Source organism: Aquarana catesbeiana, linkage group LG04, assembly GCF_042186555.1.
Source record: "Aquarana catesbeiana isolate 2022-GZ linkage group LG04, ASM4218655v1, whole genome shotgun sequence".
In the NCBI taxonomy this organism is placed as follows: Eukaryota; Metazoa; Chordata; class Amphibia; order Anura; family Ranidae; genus Aquarana; species Aquarana catesbeiana.
Genome location: NC_133327.1, coordinates 197,834,755 through 197,862,737, shown reverse-complemented (window position 1 = coordinate 197,862,737; position 27,983 = coordinate 197,834,755). Strand labels below are relative to the sequence as shown.

The 27,983-nt window shown below is 39.6% G+C and overlaps 1 protein-coding gene across 3 annotated transcripts in view; it reads left to right on the top strand.

Moving 5' to 3' along the window:
* Positions 1–27,983, top strand: part of VEPH1 (ventricular zone expressed PH domain containing 1) — a 675,925-nt gene that overhangs the window by 508,723 nt on the left and 139,219 nt on the right. For 2 of the 3 annotated variants that reach the window (XM_073626085.1, XM_073626082.1), the window contains exon 12: positions 20,879–21,010. The exons of the other annotated variant lie outside the window; for it this stretch is intronic. In XM_073626085.1, the coding sequence (XP_073482186.1) occupies positions 20,879–21,010 (132 nt within the window). The remainder of the gene's footprint in view (positions 1–20,878; positions 21,011–27,983) is intronic. 3 annotated transcript variants of the gene reach the window in all.

The following is a 27,983-nucleotide window of genomic DNA, read 5'->3' as shown; positions in this document are numbered from 1 at the left end:
CCCCCTAAAGTCGGAAGGGCAGTAAACTGGTCCACTTGTTTAGAAAGTTTGGAGATCCCTGGTCTAGTCCATTAGGAGGAACCTGGAAATAAGGGGGATATAAGAAGGATACCTGACCGGTGAGGTATTATTTTATAACACATATCATTAACGTAACATTTACATGAGAATTACTTCCTACTGGCTAATCATTACAATTATTAGTCATCATTAGTTGAACAGGCTTCTCTCTTGTACATAAAAAGGTATGTTGACAAAATAAATAAAAAAATTATATATATACACACTGATACATAGCATATGTGGAGACATACGGTACAGACTCAGTGTTTCAATACAATTGGGCTAGAGAGACCAGTGCATGAACAAGTATACACTATTATTTAGCATTTCTTCAGATTCAAAGCTAATTAGAAAGTGGATACCAGCAAGATAAATTCCAGGCAGCCGCTCAGCATGGGACCCAGAAGCTAGCGGAAATCAATGTAGTAGTGACGCGTGCTACAGTGATTTCCAAAATCCATGGGGGAACCCATGGGTATGGCACATGCATACTTATAATGGTCCAAGATTGACCAATGTAACTATGTAAAAATTGCCATACCTGGAATTCAGCTTTAATGAGGTGATTATTGTGGCAGCTGGATTCCCAAATTAATTTCAGGGTGAAAATAAGAGCCTCCCATTATCAGGGCTGTAAGGTAAAACTGGCCATACACTCGTAGGTTTTTTTTTTTTCATTCAGACTGCACAATGCAGGTGGACGAATTTAACACTGCATTCTCACAGTCGGCACTGCCGGCTATCAAAACACCTGATCAATGCCTACATCTGATTGAATGCTGGCACTGTTTAGCCAGCAATTGATGTGGGTGGCCATCTTAGTTAGTAAAATTGTCTCACTAAGACACTCACTAAGCTAGAGTTTTTGGCTCCATTATTGCTTCTCTCAGACTGTAGAAGAAGCTATTTCAATGTGTCCACATAAGAACCATATGTGTGTATTTAACACTGTTACAAGACATGCTTTATAAGGTGAAAAAAAGCGACCACAACAATTTGGCGTGATTCGTTTTCTTGCACTGGGAATTAATTGGATAACTCATGCCAAAACACCATGCATTCCAGTTACTATATATCACTGCCAGGAAAACAATCATTACCTTTGGGAAGCTTGATACATTTTACTGATTGAATTACAAGCACCTTTAGCAATGTATTGAAAGAAAAGGGTCCGTGACACCCCCAGCAAGGCCTTTTTTTAAATATACTTTCAAGTGAATATGTTCTTATGCTTTGGATTACAGATATGGCTTAGCAAAGTACTCATCTCATCTCAGGGCTTAAAACCCAGCTCCAACCATAGTTACATAGTTAGTCAGGTTGAAAAAAGACACAAGTCCATCCAGTCCAACCATAAAAAAAAAAAAAAAAAAAAACGTACAATCCAATATACCCAATACTATACCCACAGTTGATCCAGAGGAAGGCAAAAAACCCCAGCAGAGCATGCTCCAATTTGCTACAGCAGGGGAAAAAATTCCTTCCTGATCCCAGAGAGGCAATCGGATTTTCCCTGGATCAACTTTACCTATAAATGTCAGTACCCAGTTATATTATGTACATTTAGGAAAGTATCCAGGCCTTTCTTAAAGCAATCTACTGAGCTGGCCAGAACCACCTCTGGAGGGAGTCTATTCCACATTTTCACAGCTCTTACTGTGAAGAAACCTTTCCGTATTTGGAGATGAAATCTCTTTTCCTCCAGTCGTAAAGAGTGCCCCCTTGTCCTCTGTGTTGACCGTAAAGTGAATAACTCAACACCAAGTTCACTATATGGACCCCTTATATATTTAAACATGTTGATCATATCCCCCCTTATTCTCCTCTTCTCAAGAGTGAACAAATTCAGTTCCTCTAATCTTTCCTCATAGCTGAGCTCCCCCATGCCTCTTATCAGTTTGGTTGCCCTTCTCTGCACTTTCTCCAGTTCCCCGATATCCTTTTTGAGAACTGGTGTCCAAAACTGAACTGCATACTCCAGATGAGGTCTTACTAATGATTTGAACAGGGGCAAAATGATATCTCTCTCTCTGGAGTCCATACCTCTCTTAATACAAGAAAGAACTTTGCTCGCTTTGGAAACCGCAGCTTGGCATTGCATGCTATTATTGAGCTTATGATCTACCAAAACCCCCAGATCCTTCTCCACTACAGATTCCCCCAGTTGTACTCCCCCTAGCATGTATGATGCATGCATATTCTTAGCCCCCAAGTGCATAACTTTACATTTCTCAACATTAAACCTCATCTGCCACATAGTCGCCCAATTAGACAGAGCATTGAGGTCAGCTTGTAAATTGGAGACATCCTGTAAGGACGTTATTCCACTGCATAGCTTGGTGTCATCTGCAAAGACAGAAATGTTACTTTTGATCCCAGATCCAATATCATTTATAAAGATATTAAAGAGTAAGGGTCCCAGCACTGAACCTTGGGGTACACCACTGATAACCTTAGACCATTCAGAGTAAGAATCATTAACCACTACTCTCTGAATTCTGTCTTTTAGCCAGTTTTCTATCCATTTACAAACTGATATTTCCAAGCCTGTAGACTTTAACTTACACATGAGCCGTGTGTGCGGAACTGTATCAAACGCTTTTGCAAAATCCAAATAAACCACGTCCACAGCCACCCCTCTGTCCAAGGTTTTACTTACCTCTTCATAAAAAGAAATCAGGTTTGTCTGACAACTTCTGTCTTTCATGAACCCATGCTGTCTGTTGCTTAAAATGTTTTTTTCCAGCAAGAACTCGTCTATGTGGTCTTTTATTAAACGCTCCAGTATCTTCCCGACTATAGAAGTTAAACTAACAGGTCTATAGTTACTTGGTAAAGACTTTGATCCCTTTTTAAATATAGGCACCACGTTCGCCCTGCGCCAATCCAGCGGTACTATTCCCGTCATTAATGAGTCCCTAAAAATTAGATACAATGGCTTTGAAATTACAGAGCTCAATTCTTTTAGGATCCGTGGGTGGATGCCATCAGGTCCAGGTGCTTTATCCACCTTTATTCTGTCTAAATATTTCTGGACCATATCCCTTTTGAGCCATTGTGGATCATTGGGGGCTGTGTCAATACCACCCCCCTTATGGACATGAGCTTCCCCATGCTCTTTTGTATATACAGAGCTGAAGAAAGTATTTAATAAATTAGCCTTCTCCTTGTCCCCAGTCACCCACTCTAGATTATTTTGTAAAGGGCCTACATGCTCAGACCTGACCTTTTTACTATTAATATATTTGAAGAATTTTTTGGGGTTTGTCCTACTATTTTTTGCGATCTCTCGTTCATTTTGAATTTTTGCACCCTTGATTTCCTTTTTACATATTCTGTTAAATTCTTTGTAGCATTTAAATGACACTAGTGTTCCTTCATTTTTATATTTTTTAAAAGCTCTTTTCTTATTGTTTATAGCTTTTCTAACTTTGACCGTGAGCCACATAGGTTTTCTTTTTAGCCTTTTAAACTTATTGCCCATGGGAATATACTTTGCAGTGAGGTCCCAAACAGTCTTTTTGAAGAATTCCCATTTCTGTTCTATGTTTATCGCTGCCAATATTCCCTCCCAGTCTAAGTCCTCGAGAGCAGCCCTCATCGTTGGAAAATTTGCTCTCTTGAAGTTAAGTGTTTTTATCTTTCCCTTATGTATTTCTTGTTTACAGCTAACATCAAATGAAATCATGTTATGGTCACTGCTACCCAGGTGTTCCTTTATCTGCACATTAGTAATAAGCTCTGCATGGTTTGAGATTACCAGGTCCAACAGAGCTTCATTCCTAGTTGGGGCCTCAATAAACTGGACCATAAAATTGTCCTGTACTAGGTTTATAAATTTTTGCCCTTTAACTGTCCCAGCAGTGCCATTACTCCAGTCAATTTCTGGGTAGTTAAAATCTCCCATTATTATCACTGTCCCAGCCCTTGCAGCCCTTTCCATCTGTGCAAGGAGCTGAGTCTCCACCTCCTCGTTAACATTGGGTGGTCTATAACAAACTCCAATGATTAACTTTGAACTACGCCCATCTATATGTAGTTCCACCCATAATGCTTCAGACTCATCACACTCTCCATCAACCAACACTTTATTTTATTCTTGATAGACCAGGATCGGGTTTGAGCATCCGTAAAACTTTTCTTGCTATCTATGTGGCTAAAGAAAGAGATTCCCCATCAGGACAGAAATTAATGGCAAATCTCTCCTATAGGGATACAAACAAAAACAAATCTATATAAGACTGAACAAGGGTTAATTTGACAAAGTTTGTATTGCTTCCTGTGACTTCCTGTCCCAATGACAAGAACATCCCCATTTTCCTGTATTGGCATTACAGGGAGGAAAATGAGGGAAGATTTCTGCAAGGGGTGACAGACAACAATAAATGCCTGACAAAAATAAAGATAAAAACTTTGGCTGGAGTAAAGCTTTAAAGTGTATATCCACTTTTGTAGTCAAATTCGAGAAAATCCCACTATATGTATGTTATGTGTTCCTATTCACACTGCATACCCCCCCAAAAATGTAAACTATTTCCTACCTTTTCTGAGAAAAGGTGTCATGGCTGACTGCAGACAATACTCAGCTAGCTCAGCATGATCTGTCAGAATAGCTAGGCTGGAGACTGGCTGAGTTCAGTTCTCATTAACACACAATGAAGAAGTCCAAATCCTAAACCTTTACCCTTTTTGTTAATGCAGACAGGGGTTGATTTACTAAAACGGGAGAGTGCAAAATCTGGTGCAGCTCTGAATATTAACCAATTAGCTTACAGTTTTTTTTTTTTTTGCCAAAGCGTAATTGAACAAGCTGAGTTTAGAAGATGATTGGCTACCCTGCACAACTGCACTAGATTCTGAGTGCTCCAGTTTTAGTAAATCAACCCCTGTGTGTTCGATTCTAGTACAACTGATAAGATATGTGCCTCCAGACAGGGTTAAGTATGGTAAACACAGCTCCCTTCATAACAAAGAGCATTAAATAGAATGTTTCCCTGTTGGGAGTTCCAAAAGAGCATTTAAAAAGGTAAGCTGCAATTTTATTTTTTTTTCCCTTAGTTTTGCTATGTGAATGGGAACATGTAACAAGTATAAACATAGATATTATCCTAATTTGCCTGCAAAAGTGGAAATAACATTTAAAAAATATGTCCAACTAAAATAATTTCTGTTATTTTCAGAGTAGAGAAGGACTAGAACCCTGTTTGGCTTTTTATTGCTGTGTATGTTCTTGTTGCAGATTTTTCTTCAATTTTATGTCTGGTGAAGCAGGGGCGTAACTAGGGCAGCTGGGGGGGGGGCTGTTTGCAGGGGGGCCCCATACAACATTTTGCTATGGGGCCCCCCTGCAAACAGCCCCCCCCCCCCAGCTGCCCTAGTGTCAATGCAGCGTGACCTGTGCCACATACAGCGTGACCTGTGCCCAATGCAGCTTGACCTGTGCCCAATGCAGCGTGACCTGTGCCCCATACAGCGTGACCTGTGCCCAATACAGCCTGGTCTGCCTGTACCCCATACAGCCCCACCTATGCAGAGGAAGAGGCAAGCCACCCGGATCAACAGAGAGCGAGATTGCCCGCTGTAATAGCTTTCATTTGAATTTCCTGTCTTCCCGGGGCTCATCGTCACATAGCCCCACCTCATGGCCCAACGCCTTTGATGACGTCACATGTCCCGCATTGGATCGGCATTCTGTCTATCAAAGGCACCGGGCCAAAAGGTGGAGCTATGTGACACGAGCCCCGGGAACACTGGAAGTTCTAATGAAAGCTCTCACATCGGGCAATTCAGCTCTCTGCTGATACGGACAGCTCACCTCTTCCTTTCCTCTCTCTTCCCCTGGCTGGGAGACTGTGCCGGCAGTGCTCTTATCCTCACTGGGCCCCACTCGGCTGCGGGCCCCATAGCGTCCGCATGGGTCACTATGGTGGTAGTTACGCCCCTGTGGTGAAGTCATTGCGAGTGGAACAGTAAGTGAGGGAAAATCTCTGCAACAGAGCTTTGGAGAGCAGTAAAAAAAAGGGATAGTGGCCTAAAATTGTCAATTAGATTGCAGTTTAGTTTGAGATGACTTTGGTAGATTTTAGTACTTTGCACTTCACATTTTATTGCCTTGCTTGTAACCTGTCCCATGCGCTGTGTGCCTAATTTACTGTACCTCTTGAAAAAAAAATATACAGTATTGCCCCACAATCACTACTCAGACTCAGATTTTCATTTTCAAAACAGTCAGGATTTACTTTTGTGGGATATTAGATTGTTTACTTCAAAAGACCCTATATAGTTTTAGTGATGCACATATGGAATTTTAATTTGTTTAAACTTCCAGGGCCAGCGCTCTTCTACTTTTATTTAAAAAAATAAATAATACAAATGTTCTCACTGCTGTGCTTTACCCCCAACATCAGTATTTTTTTTTTTACATCTGTGTGGGAATGTACATTTTAAATATCTGCACATTAATCTATGCATGTATTTATAGGTCAATGTACATACATCACGAGAAAGCACAAGGGGTCTGTGTGTGTGTTTAGAGAGCACTTGCCCAGGAAACCCATATATCACCTGCATGTGTTTTAGGAAACCCACAAGACACTCATAAAACCCACAAAACACTTGAGAAAACCATTACCCTTGCTTACACTGTACACAGACCTCTCATGAACAAGAAGGAACAGGAAACTCCAAAGCAGCTTAGTACAATAAAAAAGGGAGCATTCTGAAAGGTTACTGTGATTTTTTTTTTCTGCTTTTCCTGTAAGGGTCTTAAAATGCAATTAATAAGGTATGGAAAAATAAATGGCAAAGGTAATCTAAAAGTGTATATAAAGACAAAACATTTTTTTTATTTGTAGATTTTCATAGAATAGTAAATGGTTACATTTTGTTTATGTTTTATTTTGGTGACAACAGTAAAATTGTGGATTTGCCATCATTTTTTGTCTTGGTGGCTTTGATCACAGTGAAATTATTCATTTAACCAGCTGGGACAAAACAGCCTTTAAAATAGGACTAAAAAATGTTTGCTCGTTTTTACTTTGGCATGCTTGTAACATGCCCGGAAGTAAAGCCTGTTTATGACATCAAATACATGTGCTTTAAAATTGTTTGGTGCCAAGTGCAGTATGCCAAGACATACAGTATCTTCCAGCAAGCACACAAAAAAGATCTGAATATATGCGCATGCCTGGAATTCCATACTTTTCTGAACTAAATCTATAGAAAATATAATATCCTAAGCAATAAATGTATCTCCAATCCATCATAATTGTTTGCATAACCAAATAGAGCAAATAATCAGCCTGGTGTCATACAAGCTAGCAGCTATTTGGTGAACCTGCAAAATAATAATATATTATTGGTGGATACATGACCATAAAGGGCTGTTCACCTACTATCTAATTTCCGCAGTACAAAAATAAAGCAAGGATTTTGATTGACTATGTGCTGTGTGTGGTGTTTGTGCAGCATCTCCCACAATGGTACAGGTATATTCTCTGAAAAATTCTACAGTTATGTAAAAATTGGGGTTGATTTACTAATACTGGAGAGTGCAAAACCTGGTGCAGCTGCACATTGTAGCCAATCAGCTTCTAACTTCAGCTTGTTCAATTAAGCTTTGAACCTGGAAGCTGACTGGTTTCTATGCAAAGATGCACCAGATTTTGCACTCTCTAGGTTGCGGTAGAGGTGTGGGGAGGAGGTTGCAGAGGGAAGAGTCAGGGCCGTTGCATCTCCTCCTGGCTGAACAGGAAGCGGGTCCTGAGACCCAATTGGCCCGGGAGTCACAAGACTCCCGGGCCAATTGGGTCTCAGGACCTGCTTCCTGATTGGCCAGGAGTCCTAAGACTCCCTGGCCAATCGGTTTCAGGACCTGCTTCCTGGTTGGCTGGGAGGAGAAGCAGGAAGACATTAGCGAATGTCACACAAGTGGGTGGGCTTGGGGCGCAGTGCTCTGCGCCCCGAGCCCATCCTTTTCAAAGCAAATTAGAGCCTCAGGCTCTAATGACGTGCTTCAAAAAAAGAAAACACATTGAAATCTATTCGTCTGGTGCCCTACATGGAGATTAGGGGCCGGGTGCATGGATTAATGAGCAGGCCACCACTGGTTTTAATAAATCAACCCCAGCGTTCATTCATTATTTCTCCTATAGTGGCCAGATTCTTGCCTTCTCTTTGAGTTTGTTTTATTCTTTGCAATCCATCCCTCCATCCATGCAATTGTTTGTGTGAGACTGATCACTTACTGTATTTGAAATTAGTTTTGTCAAGCAGTAAAAAGTGCTGTAATGTAATTATTAAAACGTTTTCACGCTCAGATTTTTTTATGCATATAAATATTTCAGAAAGAAACCAAAAACATGCAATAAGAAGCAGTAGATAGATCAAGTGGAAATTGTTTGTTTTTTTTGGGAATAGCACATTTCCTCTTTAATAACAGAAAAGAAAGATGGAAATCTATGGAAGATTTATTGGGTTACACCACATATTCTCTTTAAAGAATTGGAAGGGGAGTGTAGCTCAGAAATAGTTCTCATTGGTTCTGCTTCCTTTGTGTTCAACGATCTAGCAGTAACCAGTGATGTTCTGCGCACTTCTTGTTAATGTGCTCCGTTTGTGTTTAACCATTGCAGCAACAAGAGAAATTTACTCAGTTTGAAATCACACAATAGCATTCATAACACGATTTAAGAAATGTTTGTTAGCATCACACATATTCTGTAAAATGCCAGTCTGGGCACAGACAGCAAAAAAAAGCTAACAATTCTAATCCATTACCACTCTAATCAATACTTAAACAAAGTTTTGCCTTTAGTTATACTTTAACAGTCCGAGTTCACCAAACAGCAACAACAGACACAAGCAGCAATGAGGATTCAAAACCCTGTACTTTGTTAAGATCACAAAATTAATTTAGTCAACTTTAAAACCAGGAATGAAGCATTGTAGCTTTGCAAGCAGTTACCTATGTATGAACTTAAAGTGAAACTAAACTCTCTAAACATTAACTATTTTTATCTTTATGCTGCTACCATCAGTAAATAGATAGGACAGTATGTTACCTTTACTTGTTTTAAACTTTTTTTTTTTTTTTTTTACATTTCTTTTGTTGCTTTCTGGTTTCTGGCCTATACCAAAATGATGACCCTATGACTAAGCTCCTGTGAGGAGTGAAATGCATTGGGGCTGTCATGGAACCAGGTGAACTTTCCAGTATATTATATGGCTTTAATTAAAAGTTGGCTTTTATGATTAGCTGAATGAAAAAAAAAATGGTTTGTGTATACCCAGCTTAAGGTATGTCTGAAGCTGACTGGTGGCTGGCTGTGAAGAACGTCTTAGTAGTGAGAGTGATTTCTAAGGTTCTCTTTATGTGAGAGAGAATGAAAAGCAACTAGAGATTTTCTTGTGAAGTCCTCTCCCAAGTTACAACAGGTAAAAATAAAAAACAAAAAAACAGGTCATAGATTTTACAAAAAGCAGTTTGGTGGCTTGGAATACTACACCAATGACTAGATGGAGAACTGAAGCTCTGAATACGTAGGCTTTGCCCTTTCTTTACATTTAACTGGTGAAATATACCATAAATACCTAGAGACTCTTCCTCTTCAGTCTGGATCTGGGATGGATTTGTGACAGCTAGCCTGTAACATTGTTGGGGTTGCAGTTAGCTAGAATTCTCCCCCAGGTTAATAAATGCTGTGCACAAACTATGAAGATAAAACATACAGAACTGATTACTTCCAACATGTGGTGTTGCACATTTTGTCAATTCAATCGTTTGTGTAAAAAGGTGGGCCCATTGCATAACTGCGGCGATAATTAGCTGACCGTTCCCGTTACATCTTTTCTGCTGACTGCTACTTTGCTGTAACCATTAATCAGCTGAAAGCTGGATTATTTTGCTATTTTATCAGACAAAAAATAGCATTGATAATTTTTGTATGAATTCAGCTAGTCAATCATCAAATATGACTACGCCTAAAGGAACTGTCACTTTTGCTCATACAGGGCAAACTGACAGAGTTTCTTTTAAAGCCTATACGTCGACCCATTTTACTAACATTGCATCACCCCCTTACTGCTGCTCCTTCCTCCTCCACAACTACTGCAAAACACCCAGTGTGGGCTCCAGGTTGGGTAGTGTGAGCACTTACACAGGATTGATGTTGTAAGTCCTTCTGTGAATAATAATTGGCCAATCAAGCCTGAGCATTACATCATAGGAAAAGGACACATGCTTGTCCACACTCAAAATTACTGGCTTTTTGCATAGCTCCCAACTGTCCCTGATTTGGAGGGACTGTCCCTGATTTGGAGGGACTGTCCCTGATTTAGAACAATGTCCCTCTGTTTCTCTTTCCTCCTCATTTGTCCCTTATTTTGATCTGATCTATAAAATTTTGTGTATAAAATGAACTTTTTATCATTCAAAAAGTGTTTCCCAGTGCTAAACTTTCATCCAATTTCTAAATTGCTGCATTTGTAAATTCCAAAAGCCAATAAAAAGGACTAGTAGTGGTAAAAAAAAAAGCACTTGTGGGTTTATCTGATATTTTTTTGCATAATTCTCCTTTAAGGGATTGTGTCAGAGGGTGTTTCCTATGCATTCATACTTTTGCTAATAGGTGTCCCTCGTTCCCATCTCAGAAAGTTGGGAGGTATCCTTTTTTCAGTGGCTACAGTGGAGGATAGAGCAGCAAAGCAGTGCCTCAATTGTAAGTATAATTAAGATGAAGTGGACTAGCAAGAGAATCTGTAGCTTTGTCCAGGTTGGGTAAACTATTTGATATCTGGCAAAGTAGAATTTGGTTTTATCCACTTCCTCATTGTGTTTACATTGGGAGTGTAGAGATGTTATGACACTTCCTCCTAGTATAAAGGCTGGTAAAAAGCTCTTGCAGCTCTATCCAGAATTTCATTTCCTTGCAGCAGTAGATCACTGCTATAGTGAATATTGATGGTTATTTGCAGGCAACTATAAATTATTATTATTAGATGTGATGTGTTACTCATAGCTCCCAACTGTCCCTGATTTGGAGGGACTATCCCTCATTTGGAGCAATGTCCCTCTGTCCCTCTTTGCCCCTCATTTGTCCCTCATTTTGGTCTGATCCATATAGTTAAAATGCACTTTTTATCTTTCGAAATTGTTTCCCAATGCTAAACCTTTCATCCAATTTGTAATTGCTGCATTTGTAAATTTAAAAGCCAATTTAAAGGAATAATATAGTGGTAAAAAAAGTCCTTGTGGATTTGAATTACCTTTTTTTGGTTAATACTCCTTTAAGGGTGTGTGTCAGGGGGGCGTGTCCTATGCCTACATACGTTTGCAAGTAGGTGTCCCTCATTCCCATCTCAAAATGTTGGGAGGTATGGTGTTACTGCAGCCAGCAGTAGATCACTACTGATAATGATGTGTTACTGCAGTCAGCAGATCACAGTGATGGGTTTCTATACAGCTGACCAGATTCAAACTCACAGTGAAGAAAAAATACTGTAAAATAAAAAGGTGTTTTTTTAAATACATACATATTCCAACCCCAGAATCCCCAGGTCCCAACAATGATGTTGAATGATCTGGGTGATGTTTGTATGTGCTGCTAACATTTTACTGAGCTTTACCATTCTGTTATTGTATATATTACATAGAAGCCACACTTATGTGATATAATTCTAATTGGCAGATTTTGACAGATACAGTATTTTTGGGGGGAAATATCTGGGGGTGCACAAACTATGTAAATGTTGCAGTGAGTAAAGTTATATTTGAAAGGTGTTTTTTTTTTTTTCTAAAAAACCCCCTAAGGGCTACTTTACACTTGCTTCAAACCGGCTTTGGACACACTTTTTTAAAGCTCTCGGAACACCATTTAAAGCCCCTGTCACTAAATAAAATGGTTAGCTTACAGTCCTGTTTACACCTTGCGTTTACTTTGCTTTGTTTCGCTTCAAAAATTATACCCCATGCCACTTTAGTAGTGCTTCAAAGCATCTTCAAAGCCTCCATAGAAGTCTATGACAAAGCTCGCTTGAAGCACCTGAAGCTTTTGAGAGGCCTTTATTCAGCTTTAGCTTCGCTTTGTTTTGGAGAAATTGCGGGTATGAGATAGCAATACACACAGGGCATCTGCCAAGCTTCATTAAAGCTTAAAAGAGCACCAACCGAGGCATCATCAAAGCATCATTGAAGCACCACCAAAGCATCACAGAAGCATTGCAGAAGCGACAAAAACACATCAAAAAAGCATGTTGAAGTGGTAGGCGCTTTAATGTGTGTTGAAGTCGAAGCAAGCGTATGAGCCCTAAGAAAAAGAACTATATTTATAAAGATCTTATACCAAATTAACACCCTATCTGCCATAGAAAAAACAATATATAATGTGTTAACAAAGGCCATAAACACTAAAAGGCATAATGTTTGGAACTGAGACACTTCCAAAACAAAAAAAAAATGTTTTGGGACATAGGTGGATTATAGACATGTGCAGAACGTAAACATTTGTTTAGTTTCGATTTGTTATTTACATAAATTTGTTTAGTTAAATTTGTTTAATCCGTTTAATTTGTTTTCAGAATTTGTTTCATTTATTCGTATTTGAATCTATTAGAATTTCCAAATTCGGATCGATTTGAAAAGTTTTCTGATCAATTTCAAATAGTTTTCTAGTTCAAACGGTTTTCGAGTTCGAACAGTTTTCGAGATCGAACAGTTTTCGAATTTGAAAAGTTTTTGAATTTGAAAAGTTTTCGACTTCTAATCTATTCTTTTTTTTTAATTCAAATTCAAATTGATTCTATTTGAATTTTGGGAAATGGTTATAGTCTTTCTATTCTATTGTTTTTTTAATTACATTATTTTTCTATTTGGTTATTCTATTCTATTCTTTTCTATTCTATTCTTTTCTATTCAAATTCTAATTTATTATATTCGAAAATTGAATTTCGGAAGATGTTATATTCTTTCTATCCACTTCTGTTGTTTTTTTCTATACTATTCTGTTATTTTCTATTCTATTCAAATTCTATTTGCGTTTTGGGAAATGGTTATATTCTTTCTATTCTATTCTATTCTATTGTTTTTTTAATTATATTCTTTTCTATTCTATTATAGTCTGTTCTATTCTATTCTTTTTTTTCTATTCTATTCTTTTCTGTTCTATTTTTTTCTTATGTATTCAAAAGTATTCTATTTGAAATTTGAATTTCAGAAGATGGTTATATTCTTTCTGTTTTATTCTATTTGTTTCTATTGTGTTCTAGTCTATTCTGTTATTTTATTTTCTATTCTATTTTGTTCTGTTTTTCTCATATTATATTCCTTTTATTTTCTGTTATATTCTTTTCTATTTTATTCCTTTTTTTTTTCTATTCTATTCCTTTATTTTATGATCTATTTTATTCTCTTTGAGAACTTGAAAACTTTTCAAATTCAAAAAGTATTCTAATTCGAATTTGAAAACTATTAGAATTCGAAAAGTATTTGAAAATGATTCGAAAATTATTTGAATTCGAATTTCATCCAAAAATATTTTTCGTTATGTCGGATTCGTTTAAATTGGGTACTATTGTAATTTGGAAATTCGGATACATCCGAATTTCCGAAAAATGAAAAATTTGGAACAAAATGAACCGCATATGTCTAGTGGATTAAGGGAGATAGACCAAGACTCAAATGCTAAAAGAAAAGCAGTAAAGAGAATTAGTAGGCTTGTGCGAAGCTTTGCTCTAAAGGAGAATTCAAGATTTGCATGTAGCATCAGAAGGCTATTTTGTTATGCCTGCTGATATTTCTGACATGCAGTTTTCAAAAATGGTAATCTCTGTTTATGCATCATAAAATTAACCCAGGAATCTCCAGTGTGACAAATGAGGCAGACTACATTCTCTGCAGGAGTTGAATGTAATGCTGAAAGTTCAGGATGTTTTTAAACTGAGGTTCTCAGAGATATATAGCTCACCAAAATCAACAGTCATTTTCTCACTTCTTAGTAGTCCTATTCTTATTCATGGGCTTTAGTAAAAAATTTGTGTAAAATTGCTATACATATATAATTTCTGCTTTTTAGCAATGACAAACTAATGAGTTCAGTATCAAATTTAATCAAAAACAGCATGTCTATTCACCAATTTCCCCCACACAAGTGAAAGAACATAAAATGAATAATAAACAACACTTAACAAGCCAAATTCCCACCTCATGTGTGAAATATGAGGCACACGTCTGTAGAGAAGGTCGGGTACATAAATATAAATAAATTAGATGTGTGCCAGAGTCTACAATGTCAAACATCTGGACTTTCTGATTTGTACTTAGAGTGTGTGGCTCTATGAAGAACGGTCTCTTGGTAATTGTGACATTCATGAATTCCCACACAAAAAGGTAAAATAATACAAAGTCCCACAAAGCACAAATGTCACAGAAGAATGTCAGGATGAGAAATAAATACTGTATGTGAAATTTTTTTACAAAATTTCTAAGTGCACTGGAATAATTTGACTAATTAGTTGTCAACTAGTAAGAGAAATACAGTTTAAAAACAGAGCAGCAGGGTGGGACTTTGCATGAGGTGCGAGGTGTGTAGAGCCACGTGCCTCCATCCCCGATAATTTGAACAAAAAAAGAAACAAAAAAGGTGGGACTTTATATGAAACATGCACCCGAGGAGATGACACGATAACCATGAATATGGCGGGTACCCAAAATACTATAGAACCAAAAACATTGCATAGAGGCATCACATTACATCAATTGGCATTAAGTGGTTTAATGGTATATAAATTATGACAGAAGTAAAAATCATAACATAATTCATGCTGATACTATAAAAACCCAAATTCATTAGAGGTAAGTCTTCAATTGTACAAAGGATATAGCAGAAATACAATTAATAATATGATTGATTCATATTGTAAATACTGTAAAAAACAATTTCATAAAAGGCAGGTCTCTATAATAATTAATTGTAATCTTGGTTGATTGGTGAAATCCAATTGATATGTAAGATAGGGTAATGATGCAATTGTAGACATAAGGGGGCAACTATTGGCTCACAATCCCATAGTAAAACAACATAATTGGTTCATACTATACATATTGTAGATAGTAAGAGAAATAACATGGCTAGTAACTGTATAGTGAAGGACACTGTTCTCATTAACAAAAGCATGATATTATGGTATCCAAATTTATAATAACTTGGCTTTAGCCAAATTTTATGGACCTATTTACCTATTCTGTACACTTTTTTTACACAATTCTGACGCACAAAGTGCCACGCATGCTCAGAAGAAATTGCGAGATGGAACTGCTCGGTCTGGTAAAATTAGCGTTTGCAATGGATATAGCACTGTCGTCACGATGCAATGTTTGAAATTGTTTAATGCAGCGCACTCTCTTCTTCTTTATAATGCTAGAAGAATGAAGTAGTTTTGCTGCTCATATTCACACAGACTTCTCACAAACTTCTTTCTTTATTATTTATCATGATTTCATCACTATATTTTGATTTGTCACATCTGACTAAAAAATTATCAATTTTTTATTTTTTGGTTTGTATTTTTTTCAAGCCTGATCTTTTTTTTAAAATTTTTTTTGACCAGAATATTTTTGGGTGTGTTTTGTGTGTCAAGTTACCACAGCACCATTATTATTGAGTATAATTTAATCTCAAGGAGGTTGCTTGGTGTTGTTAATGTTAATTTCACATGTATTTTTGAAATGTACCCACCTCCTCACAAAAAAACTGTCCTTTTTGAAGGAAAACACACATAGGCAAGTATAATTGAAGCAAAAATTCCTTTATTAAGGGCTCATAACCAAACAAAGATAAATGAATAGGAAGTTGGGACTTTAAAATGAAGCAATTGGGTAGTGGAGGTAAAGTAAACCATCTATAAATTACATTATAAAAAATGTTATTGATAGTAAAACATATAACACATAGCAAAGAAGTATGATTTCATAAATAATAATATAATTCATTACATGTATATAGAAATGATGTACACATAATAGGGCATGATAAAGAGTATATATAAATAGCAGCACGAGATAGATGTTAATAAAAAAGGTAGAAAGGCATGATGTTGCTAGCAGCGACATGCCTGATCATGATACATGCACCCACATTGTGAATGTGCATTAACTACGTAGGAAAATGGTTGATGTATTCAAAGGAAACCAATTAGTAACATAACTATGGTTCCATGTAGATTGTAGTTAGGGCATCAAAAGGCAAGGCTCGACGCGTTTCGTGGGTCTATACCCACTCATCAGGAGCTGATGTAAACAAATTTTCCTGTAAAGTATATATAAAAATATAATGAACCATAATGTCCATGTAAAAAAGTAAAAAATATAAATAAATGAACATTCAATATATAGAGCAGGTAGTATTGGACGCACTCACCAACTCAGGCAGCAGGTGCAGTGCGTGGTGGTGGGAGCAAGGTGGGCCAGGGACATAGCCTCTCCACGGGAGCCGAGGCGGCGTGGATGTAGGTGCGACATTGGGCAGGCGGGAATAAAGAATGAAGGATAGGGGCAGATTATGTCTACTAGGCAGGAATGTATGTCTGTATGTTTTCGATAATAAATGAATAGGAAGTTGGGACTTTAAAATGAAGCAATTGGGTAGTGGAGGTAAAGTAAACCATCTATAAATTACATTATAAAATTTTTTTTTTTTTTTTTTTTTATAATGTAATTTATAGATGGTTTACTTTACCTCCACTACCCAATTGCTTCATTTTAAAGTCCCAACTTCCTATTCATTTATTATCAAAAACCGGGATGGAGGAACACTATTGTTCCTCATTTAAAGTCCCAAACCCCCTCACTTAACTCTATTGATTTATCGGGATGGAAGCTCTTGGGTAAATGGGATGGGTAGTGTTCCCCTACCCTCTCTGTGTGAGGTAAGCCCCTCTCTTTTTTTATAGGGTATATAAGAAACTGCCTTTATATGTACATATATATGTTTATTCTTTAATTGTGGATTTATTACGCAATATATTTATCCATCAGTTTAATTATTAAACTTTACTAGCAGCATCCTGGTCACTGATCTCATGCCCCATAAGGTTTTTTTATAGATGCTCCATCAAACACTCTCCACCTGGCCAGCATTCGTGCCCTAAGTGTGGTGTCTGGGTGGTTGGGTGACGCCGGGCTTTCCTCTTCACGGGAGCCGCGATGCGCCAGTGGGTCCTCCCTTTCTCCTCCCCATCCCTTTGGGACTGGGGGATTGGGCGGTCTCCACTCTGCGCATCGGCGCCACATACCCTACGTCGGGCCTGTGACGTCATTCCCTGGCATCACGGCCCGGACGTCTAGTGATTCCTTCTGGGTGTCTCCATGGAGGAACCCCTTCGCGCCAAAGCTGAGGTTTACTCGGCTCAGGTGCGGTGGCTCCTCCTCCGTGCCACCCACGTGGCGTTGGCGGCCTATTTACACTCCCCATTTGAAGCTGGCGGTTCCCACGGCCGGTCTCTCTCTGGGGTTTCTGCACACCAGCCTTGCGGCTCTCGTTCGGCTGGTGGTGCCTTTAGATGCCACAATTGGGTAGGTCATTGTCTTTGGTCTCCTTTCTCCTCTTTTTCCCCTCACTTGATTTTGGCTTCTCTTGGTTTAAGTGCCTACTTCCTTGGTGAGTCTGCCTTATTCATTTCTCCAGTGTTCTGTCACTTTTCACCTGCTACTTCTCACACATTAGTTATTATTAAACACCTATTCACTTTGGCTATTTTCACATCCTTTTTTCTTATCGCCCAATTTATATTGACTCTCACATACACACTTGTCCCACTATATCTATATTCATTATTCTCTTCGGAATTTACTGGGTTCACGATCTATTATTCCATTATTACTATTACTACAAATAAGACACCTTAACTTATTATACGCACACTCAATGGAATATTTTTCTATTCTTAGATCTGGTTGTTCCCACGACATACATTCCTGCCTAGTAGACATACTCTGCCCCTATCCTTCGTTCTTTATTCCCGCCTGCCCAATGTCGCACCTACAGCCACGCCGCCTCGGCTCCTGTGGAGAGGCTATGTCCCTGGCCCACCTTACTCCCACCACCACGCACTGCACCTGCTGCCTGAGTTGGTGAGTGCGTCCAATACTACCTGCTCTATATATTGAATGTTCATTTATCTATATTTTTTACTTTTTTACATGGACATTATGGTTCATTATATTTTTATATATACTTTACAGGAAAATTTGTTTACATCAGCTCCTGATGAGTGGGTATAGACTCACGAAATGCATCGAGCCTTGCCTTTTGATGCCCTAACTACAATCTACATGGAACCATAGTTATGTTACTAATTGGTTTCCTTTGAATACATCAACCATTTTCCTACGTAGGTAATGCACATTCACAATGTGGGTGCATGTATCGTGATCAGGCATGTCGCTGCTAGCAACATCATGCCTTTCTACCTTTTTTATCAACATCTATCTCGTGCTGCTATTTGTATATACTCTTTATCATGCCCTATTATGTATACATCATTTCTATATACATGTAATGAATTATTTTATTATATATGAAATCATACTTCTTTACTATGTGTTATATGTTTTACTATCAATAACATTTTTTATAATGTAATTTATAGATGGTTTACTTTACCTCCACTACCCAATTGCTTCATTTTAAAGTCCCAACTTCCTATTCATTTATTATCGAAAACCGGGATGGAGGAACACTATTGTTCCTCATTTAAAGTCCCAAACCCCCTCATTCAACTATAACCAAACAAAGATGGAGGCAACGCTGGATAAACAGCAGAAATTGGCGAAGCCTTTGGCCCCCAGGGCACACATCAATTATTTTACTGCAAAATTGGTGGCCTGAGGAGTTCTTATCCAAAGGAGTACAATCTGGTCCAGAAGTCCAAGAGATCACGAACAGCAGCAGATGACATGTATGTTCCCAGGCTGTGGTCATACAAGAGCCTGCATCTTTTGCCAGACCAGACTGATCCCAGGTCATCACTCTCTGGTTTTACTTACACGCTTCCTTCCTGGTTGTGTCTCTAGTGTTGGAGGTGTGGCAGGAGGAGGAGTAGGACCTGGAGGAGGAGGACCATGGGTGAGCTGACAAATGTGGCTTTCGCATGTGAGTTGGCCCCTCAACCCCTTCTGTAGAGCTTCTAAAATGACACACTCACATAAGAGGCGTTGGCCCTCCTCCCTTTGCAGCATTTTGCAGGCTGTTATGGCAGCAAAATCCTCTTCCACACTGTGGGGTGTTCTGAGGGCCTCAGTAGCCTTCCAAAATAGGCCAATTGCAGCCTCCTCCAGGTTACTCCTCTTCCTGCCACTTTTTCTGGACCTTCTTGCACTCCCTTAGATAAGTGCTCCTCATGGCACCAATTAGGATCTTCAAATAGGTGATGTCTGCCGTGGGGATCACCGGCTTCACAAATTGCAGCAATTGATCCAGCGCTGCCTTCCTCTTTGTTTGGTTCTTATAATCAGGGTGGTTTACCTGCCATAGACAAGGCAGCTCCCTAAACATATCTATGAATATGCTCATAAACTCCTGATCCTTCAAGATATCCATTTTCTCTGCAAGACACCACACAAGACAAACCCTAATGTCAGGCTAAAGTCTTGTAATCTTGTCCCAATAGAGGCCTCAATCTAGAAGCAGTATAGGCCCAGTGTTAAATCTTACCTTCGTTATCACGATCGGTACCTCCGATACTCCTTCCTCCGCTCACATATCGTATGTACTACGCACACGTGTTACGCTTTATATACACTGCGCATGCGTGAAACTCTGCCCGCCCCTGACGTTCTTTCTAGTCGATTCCCCGCCCCTTATTATTCGGCACAGTGGGGGAAGAGCACATGGCGGAAACACAGCAGTTGCATGCTAATTACAGCAACGAGGAGGAGGAGGAGGAGGAAAGCCAGAAACATCCCGATCCCGGAGGAGACGATTTAAGGCCTCAAATATGTCCTTTGGGGAGATGTTGGAGATGGTCAACATCCTGAAGAGGGCCGACTATGACAGGAAGTATGGACCTTACCCCAACCCCAATGTCAGAAAGGCCAAGATCATGGCGAAAGTTGTCAAGAGTCTGCAGAAGAATTTTGGGGTACGACGATCGAAAGATCAACTGAGGAACCGGTGGTCGGACCTCAAATTAAGGGAGCACTATCAGTACAGAAGGATCAGGAGAGTGCTGCAAAAAAGTAAGTAGTTGTGCTGTGTTCCTATTCTGTATTTTTCTAATGTTCGTGCTGCTCCATGTGCTTTTCTTAACTGTTGTACAGTTTAAAATGGCAACTTTCATGTTCATGTGCACATTATTCGTTCGTATGAAACATTGTTCGTTCGGCATAGAAAACAACATGTTTTGGACATATGCATTTGAAAAAATTTTTGCTAGCCTACTTCTCTTCAAATAATTTTGGTGTCTAGATGGGTTGTTAACTAGAATGAAATGCAAACTAGATTCTGTGTAAGGAGAGGGCACTCAGCAGCTGTTTACACATCTGGACACTTGAGCACTAGTGTGGGACACCAGAACACCCTTTTTATTAGGGGGGCCACACAGGTGCTCCAGTGTATACTATAGGGGTGTCTCCATCTCACATAGCTTCACAAGCTTGTACAAAACAGGTAAGTATTCAAGCTTGACAAAGGAAAAAAATATTTCTTCATCTTTGAACTCTGCCAAAACAGACAATTGTACCCCACTTCCAAGCAATGTTTCATATTCCTATTTCTACCATCAGATATCTGTGTGCTAAGTATACCTATTTTTTTTTACATAGGAGAGAAAAGACTCGGAGGACACCACTCATCCGAGGAGACCACAGACCCCCCACCTCAGGAAGAAAGGGAAATCCCCCAAAGGCAACAGAAGGAGGAGGAAGGAGACGTGGTGGAAATTGTCACCACAACAGGTGAGTGTATGCGACCACAAGCTCAGGTAAGAGATGGATGGCAGCATATTTATAATACATGGAGTGTTTTTTTTTATAGATTTTTAGGTGATCGGGATGTTGTGGATGAAGGACATTTCACCAGTGAGAGTGCCCAGATCCTGATTGGGGAGATCATGGGGTGTAATAGGGACTTGGAAAACATCCAGAAAAACATCAATGATGTTAAAAACAAAAGGAAGAACATCATTGTTGTTTTAGGGAGAGTTTAAAACCCCTTGAAATCCCTAATGTAGTTTGCATTTTTTCCACAAATAATTGTTGCACCTTTTTTTACATAGTGTCGAAAAGCCAAATTTTGAAGATGCACACAGTGTGTCAACATGTGCTATCTGCCATCACGGGAGATGCAACCCCTTCCTCAATAATAAAGTAGCTGAGAGGAAGGGGTTGCACCCACAAAACACGTCCCTTGATCCCCCGTGATGGCAGCTAGCACATGTTGACATTCGTGAATTTGTGTGCATCTTCAAAATTTGGCTCTTCCAGGGGTGACTTCACCCCATCTGAACGCAATATCAAACACAGTTTATAAATACTCATGTCTGATATTACCTTCTATTTCTAACAAAGTTGAACTTTGTAAGTTCCAGATTTGTGTATTTCTTGTTGGTTTTAAACATGCCTGTTTTACCTTAAATGGACATTTCTACTTTTATTAATGTGACCCCAAAAATTGTTATACAACAAACATGTTGGTTTGTTTTAAAAACCTTTGATAAATGCACATGTGATTGTGCTTGTATTAAAAAGATTGTTCATCAAGAATTTTTTTGGTTTGGTAAAATTGTTGGTTTCTGTGACAATGGGGGTTATTTCCTATGGGCAAATCCACTTTGCACTACAAGCGCAGTTTCAGTGCAGTCTCAAGTGCACTTGTAGTGCAAAGTGTCTTTGCCTTTAGTAAATAACACCCAGCAATGCTTTCTAATGTTACACAATCACGCCATTTTCAGGACTCCCCAAATTTATGTCAGGGTCAGCTAAAAGAAAGACAAGCAGTAAATGTCAGCAAATATTTTAGTTGTTCAAATTTGTTTTTTATTTAAAAAATGTCTGACATTGTCTGGCATATTGATGGCCCCCCTACCAGCAAAGTATTCCATGTATCTTAGACGGACCTCATGGGCACTCGGGGAGGCAAGCCAGGACGGCCAGCTTCAAGCGCCGTCAGGGTTGGTTAATTTACTTGAATTCCAGATTCAGGCCCAACTGAGCCAACATAGTTCACAGAATTTCTCCTTAAAAAGTTGTGGAGAACACAGCACGCCAGGATGATATGATTGAGTTTATACTCCGCCATATGTATGGGTGTAAGAAATAGGGGGAACCGGCTGATCATTATTCCAAATGTGGAGATGCCTGTCAAGAAGAGGTCCTGCAGGCTTCTCCCCGTTGCCAAGTACCACAGGGTGGCAACTAGCCTCTGCTCCGTAGTGATGGCTTGCCTCATGCAGGTATCCTGCCTGCTAATATAGGGGGTCAGCAAAGCCAACAAACAGTGAAATACGGGGTCCGTCATCCTGAGAAAGTTCCTGAAATCATCAGGATTATTCTCACGGATCTCACGGAGCAAAGGCATATGACAGAACTGGTCACGCTGGAGCAACCAATTCTTGGTCCATGAACTCCTCCACACCCTGTTCATGGACTGGACTTGTGTCAAGGTAAGGACCCCAACACCAAGCCCCCGCACAGCACGAACTCTACGAGGAGTACGTATACGCAACATGGCTAGAAAACGGTCGGCTGCTCGGAACAAAGTAACAGAAAGCACTGAAGAACAGCAAGGCCTGTGAAGAGCGACCTGAAAAACAGCAACGAGCGGACAAGAACGCACTGAATAATCAAATACGAACTCACTGCACGCACTGAAGACCAGATACAAACCCACAAGCACAAACTGAACAGCAGAAAACGATCTGAAAGCCACGAGTCTGAAAAAGCGCGAATCGTCTCTCACCAAACTTTTACTAACACGAGATTAGCAAAAGGAGCCCAAAGGGTGCCGTGCTTGGTTCTAAACTGCCCTTTTATAGTCTTGTCGTACGTGGTGTACTTGACCGCGTTTTTAGTGATCGGAAATTCCGACAACTTTGTGCGACCGTGTGTATGCAAAAAAAGTTTGAGCCAACATCCGTCGGAAAAAATCCATGGATTTTGTTGTCGGAATGTCCGATTGTGTGTATGGGGCATTAGTGTCATTGGATGTAATAGTGCCCCAAGGGTCGGATAAAGGCAAGCAAAGGCCTGCAGCTTGTAGGCCGCTGCTTTATAGGGTTGTTAATACAATGTACTGTAAGACAAACACCATGTTTTTAAAATTCAGTTTGGGTGTTATTACCTTATACATATATTATGCATCTTGTTGAACGAATGTGGTCCAATGGACCCCTTTACAATTTATAGAGGAAAGCCAGCAACCAATCTACCCCTACAGGTAGCACTTAGGCACACATTCTTACACCTCCCCCTGGAGCATTAGTGATTCCGAAAAGACTAGAGTTGGTGTTTTGAAATAAAAGCCATCATCTTTTTGGGTTTACCACTCAGTACTGAAGTTAACCCAATTGGTATCTGCATGGCAAGAGTCCTTCATACTTTGAAACAATGAAGATATCAACTTGTATGAATATTGTCATAGAATACTGAGGACTTACCTGTTTGCACTAGGCTTTCTGCTTGAAAGAATTCTTTCAGTTGTAGATGCCTGAAACAGTTCCATTGGATGCCATCTAAAAGTAAATTAATAGGATCCATTATTATCTCAAAAGGTGCCACTAAATTTGAAGTACTGTAGATTTATAATAACACCTCAACTGCAAAACTGCTCACACCTTGTATTCAGTCAGTGGCTTGGCAAAGAAAAGCATTGCATTGTTTTTACTAGGAAAATGTGACATGTGATCTGCAATGATAGTGATGTATCCACAAGGTACATTTGAATCTCCTGATGCTAAATTGTAATTGTAAATTTAATTAAAAATATGTCAGAATGTATTTGTAGCAGTGTTTTTTTTTCCAGACTGTATACTCACATTCTTTCATATCATGTCATCTCCAATCTAAATTTCAGGATTTTAAAAACTTCTGTGGGTGATTGGCAGAAACATGATTGTGTGAGAAGATATGGGGGGGGCGTGAATTTCGTACTGATTTGAAAAGGACATCACATTTTTGTAGTGACTATTTATTTGACTGAAAGCTATCTCTCCATTGAGCTCACTTAAAGGAAACGTAGTGTTTTACATGTAAAATATGTATTTTTCCTTGAGTTCTTGTTTCTTGACTAAATATAACATTATTAAAACTTTTTTTTTAAGTTGGATAAAGTATGGAATATTGCATATGAGGTAATATATGTTAAATACAATACAGGTGATGCCCTAGGCTTCATTTCACATGATTACCTGTCTATTATTAGCTGCTCTCTTGAATAAAAATATTATTTACAGAGCTGAATAACTCAGCCTCAATTTAAACTCACAAGTGAATGAGCAAGAGGAGTAATTTACCAATTTTCACTTGTACTTCTCATTGACTTTCCTTCAACATTATTCAAAATTTAAGACAGTTGATGTCTACGCGTACTGTGTTTAATTGTATTGTGTATGATCAAACAGTTGCAATAGGCCTTTAGCTTTTATGCTTTCAAATCTTAGAACAACTCAGTCTTGTTTTGCCAGTCATGTTTGTCTATGTTATTACCTATCTCTAGTAAAATACCATTGTGAGTACAAAATGTTTCTTTGTTTTGAAATGCCGTTGGTATTGGTGCTTATGCCAGGTCTGGGTTCTTGCTGTGCTTAGAGCTTCTCCTCTCTGTCAAGCCCTCCACTGGCTTCCGCTCACCCAACAAATTAAATTCAAACCACTAACAATTACTTACAAAGCCAACCACAACTCTGCCCCCAGCTACATCACTGACCTAGTCTCAAAATACCAACCTAATCGTTCTCTTCGTTCTTCTCAAGACCTCCTGCTCTCTAGCTGCCTCATCACCTCCTCCCATGCTCACCTCCAGGACTTTTCCAGAGCCTCTCCAATCCTATGGAACTCCTTACCCCAATCTGTCCAATTATCTCCTACTCTATTAGCTTTTATACGATCCCTGAAAACCCTCCTCTTCAGAGAAGCCTATCCTACCCACACCAACTGTATTTTCATTTTCTCCATCTGATCATCCCCCACAGCTATTACCTTTTGTTCCACTTGACCCTCCCTTCTAGATTGTAGGCTCTAACAAGCAGGGCCCTCTGAGCCCTCCAGTATTAAATTGCATTGTAACTGTACTGTCTGCCCCCATGTTGTAAAGCGTTGCGCAAACTGTTGGTGCTATATAAATCCTGTATAATAATATTAATTACCTGGCCCGATGGTCCATATTATATTGCACTCTGGCACATCATTTGGCAATCCATATGCCCAGCAGGTTTGGAATTAGAAATACAAAATCATTCTTCTATGAAAAGTCTGTAAGTGTGAATTTGCCAAGGACACAAAGTATTTCCAGATGCGCGTGAATTTCCAGTAAATGACAGAACTATTTATTATCAGAGTTTGGGGAATACAGCTTTATAGCACAAAGGGTTTAATATTCTCGAGCTCTCTTCTGTCCATACTAGTGTGTTTCTTACTTTGCTACTGCAAGATAATACCACTCATTTCATAGATTCAGCAATAGTCATCCCCTCATCTACTTTGCATTTCTGTATATGTAAAGGATGACATTCACATTTAAAATGACATTTAACATACTACTATCAACTTGCATTATTTGTCATTATTGCACAGCTATCTGCAGTTTTCATCTTTGTTTCTGCCTCCTGGTTAAGAAGGTATTTATTTCTTATTCACTCTTGTTACCAACTCACATGCCATCCTTTTTTGCAATGCTTTTTGCTTTTGCTAAACTTTATTTGGGATGGACTGGCCTGTTGGAGGACCTGGAAGAGCCTCAGACGGGCCACTGCTCTCATAGAAATACAATGCTCCTGCCACAAATGTTGTAGATCACTGATCACTAAGCTGTCAATTTCAAAGCCTGGCATGCCCCTGTGTGCCCATGATTTACCCACATTCCTGGAGCTTTAGATAGGCTGACCTGATACAACTTACGATCCAGTCTTGGAATAATGTAAGGACTTAGATCCTCCTCTTAGTGGTATTGTCAGCTGCAGTCATGTAAAAGCTTTCATGTGTGATAAGGCAGTCTGGGCCAGGTTTTGGAGAAAACAGGCCCACCAATGGTATAGGTGTGTGCTGTTCTTTTAGCAGTATCAGGATGTGAGGTCAGGAACCTCCCAAAGGGGTCAGTGATTGTAAGGGAGACACGTCTGCACTATGATGTCTAGAACAGGATAGGCAAAGAAGCTGAGAGACAGGGTCTCACCCAGGGGTCAGAGGTGCCCCAAGCCAGAGGCTTGAGTCTCAGAGAAAAAAGCAGAGAGACAGGGTCTCACCCGGGGGGGTCAGAGGTGCCCAAAACCAAAGGTCTGAGTATGAGAGAAAAAAGCAGAGAGACAGGGTTTCACCCGGGGGTCAGAGGTACCCCAAACCAGAGGCCCGAGTCGGAGAAAAAGTCTATGAGAGACGAAACAGCTGGGAGCTGTAAAAGGAAAGGCGCAGAGCTGGAAGAGGTACATCGTTTGTGTACTAGTGCAGGGGAGGGGTGCTAGATGGTCTAGAAAGCATGAGGCCTGAGTCAGAGGGCTGATAAAAAGAGCCAGGAGGCTTGAATATTGTTTTGTCGTATTGATTGTGAGAACCCCCTGCATGGGAAGATATGTATTTGTGAACTTTCTTTTAAAAAAAAGTGGGCAGGAAAAGCCCTGGTGTAGAGTAAACTCACTGTATAAACACATCTACCACAAGCTAAGAACCCCATGTCACAATAGTCAGATCAGCCTATAGAGGGGAGAGGAGCCGGGGGAGGCCACTGCATACCAAGTACTGCACTATTGGAGGCTGTTCTTTTCCGTTTGTTGCCTATGACCTGCTTGTGAGCTATATGGAGCCATTTTGGAGAGGGAACTCTATTGCTCTTAAAGGAACCTGAACACCAGTGTTTGGTGCATCAGATTGATTTGTCTACAGTCTTAGTTGACCCTTTTGGGGTCTATAATGAAGGTGAGCTTGCACTTCAGCTGGTGAAAGGAGCAAAAATTGGAAATTGTCACTTTTTTTCAGTTTTTTCTATGAAGCACTTTATTAAATATACTTTCTCAATTGCACAATTAATAAGAAAAAATATTATTTTTATTCAATTTAAAGTGGTTGTAACCCCACTTTGAAAAAAAAACCTAACACCTGCAAGACAAAGGCATAATGAGCTAGTATGCCCTCGCTGTGGTGCCCGTACACAGCACTGGCCGGTGACATTACCCCTGGGCTTCTGCGCTGTGATTGGCCGGAGCTGCGATGACGACACTCCCGTGCATGCGCGCGGTAAAGGCACATACATGCCATTGCTTCAGTTTGTGTCAGTGCGCATGTGCCGATGACGTCGGCACATGCAAATACAAGGGATATCTCCTAAACCGTGTAGGTTTAGGAGATATCCTGGGTAGCTACAGGTAAGCCTTATTATAGGCTTACCTGTAGCACAAAGTGGTCATTAAGTAAAATTTACACCATCCTCTCTGTTTATTAATGTAATCTGCTCCTGTGTCTGTGCCTTATAAAAAAATGCAGCTATATACCTGTTTTCAGAGCTCCGATCGGCGCTCACGTAGCCCGCCAGCTCTCTCCTTTCTCAGCCTGACAGCTGTAGCGGACGGGGCCAAGGATCCCCCACTGACGTCAGTCAGGAGGGGAGAAGGAGAGGAGGAGAGAGGCGGCGGGTCACGTGAGAGCCGATCAGCGCTCTGGAAACAGGTATATAGCTGCATTTTTTTATAAGGCACAGACAAAGGAGCAGATTACATTAATAAAC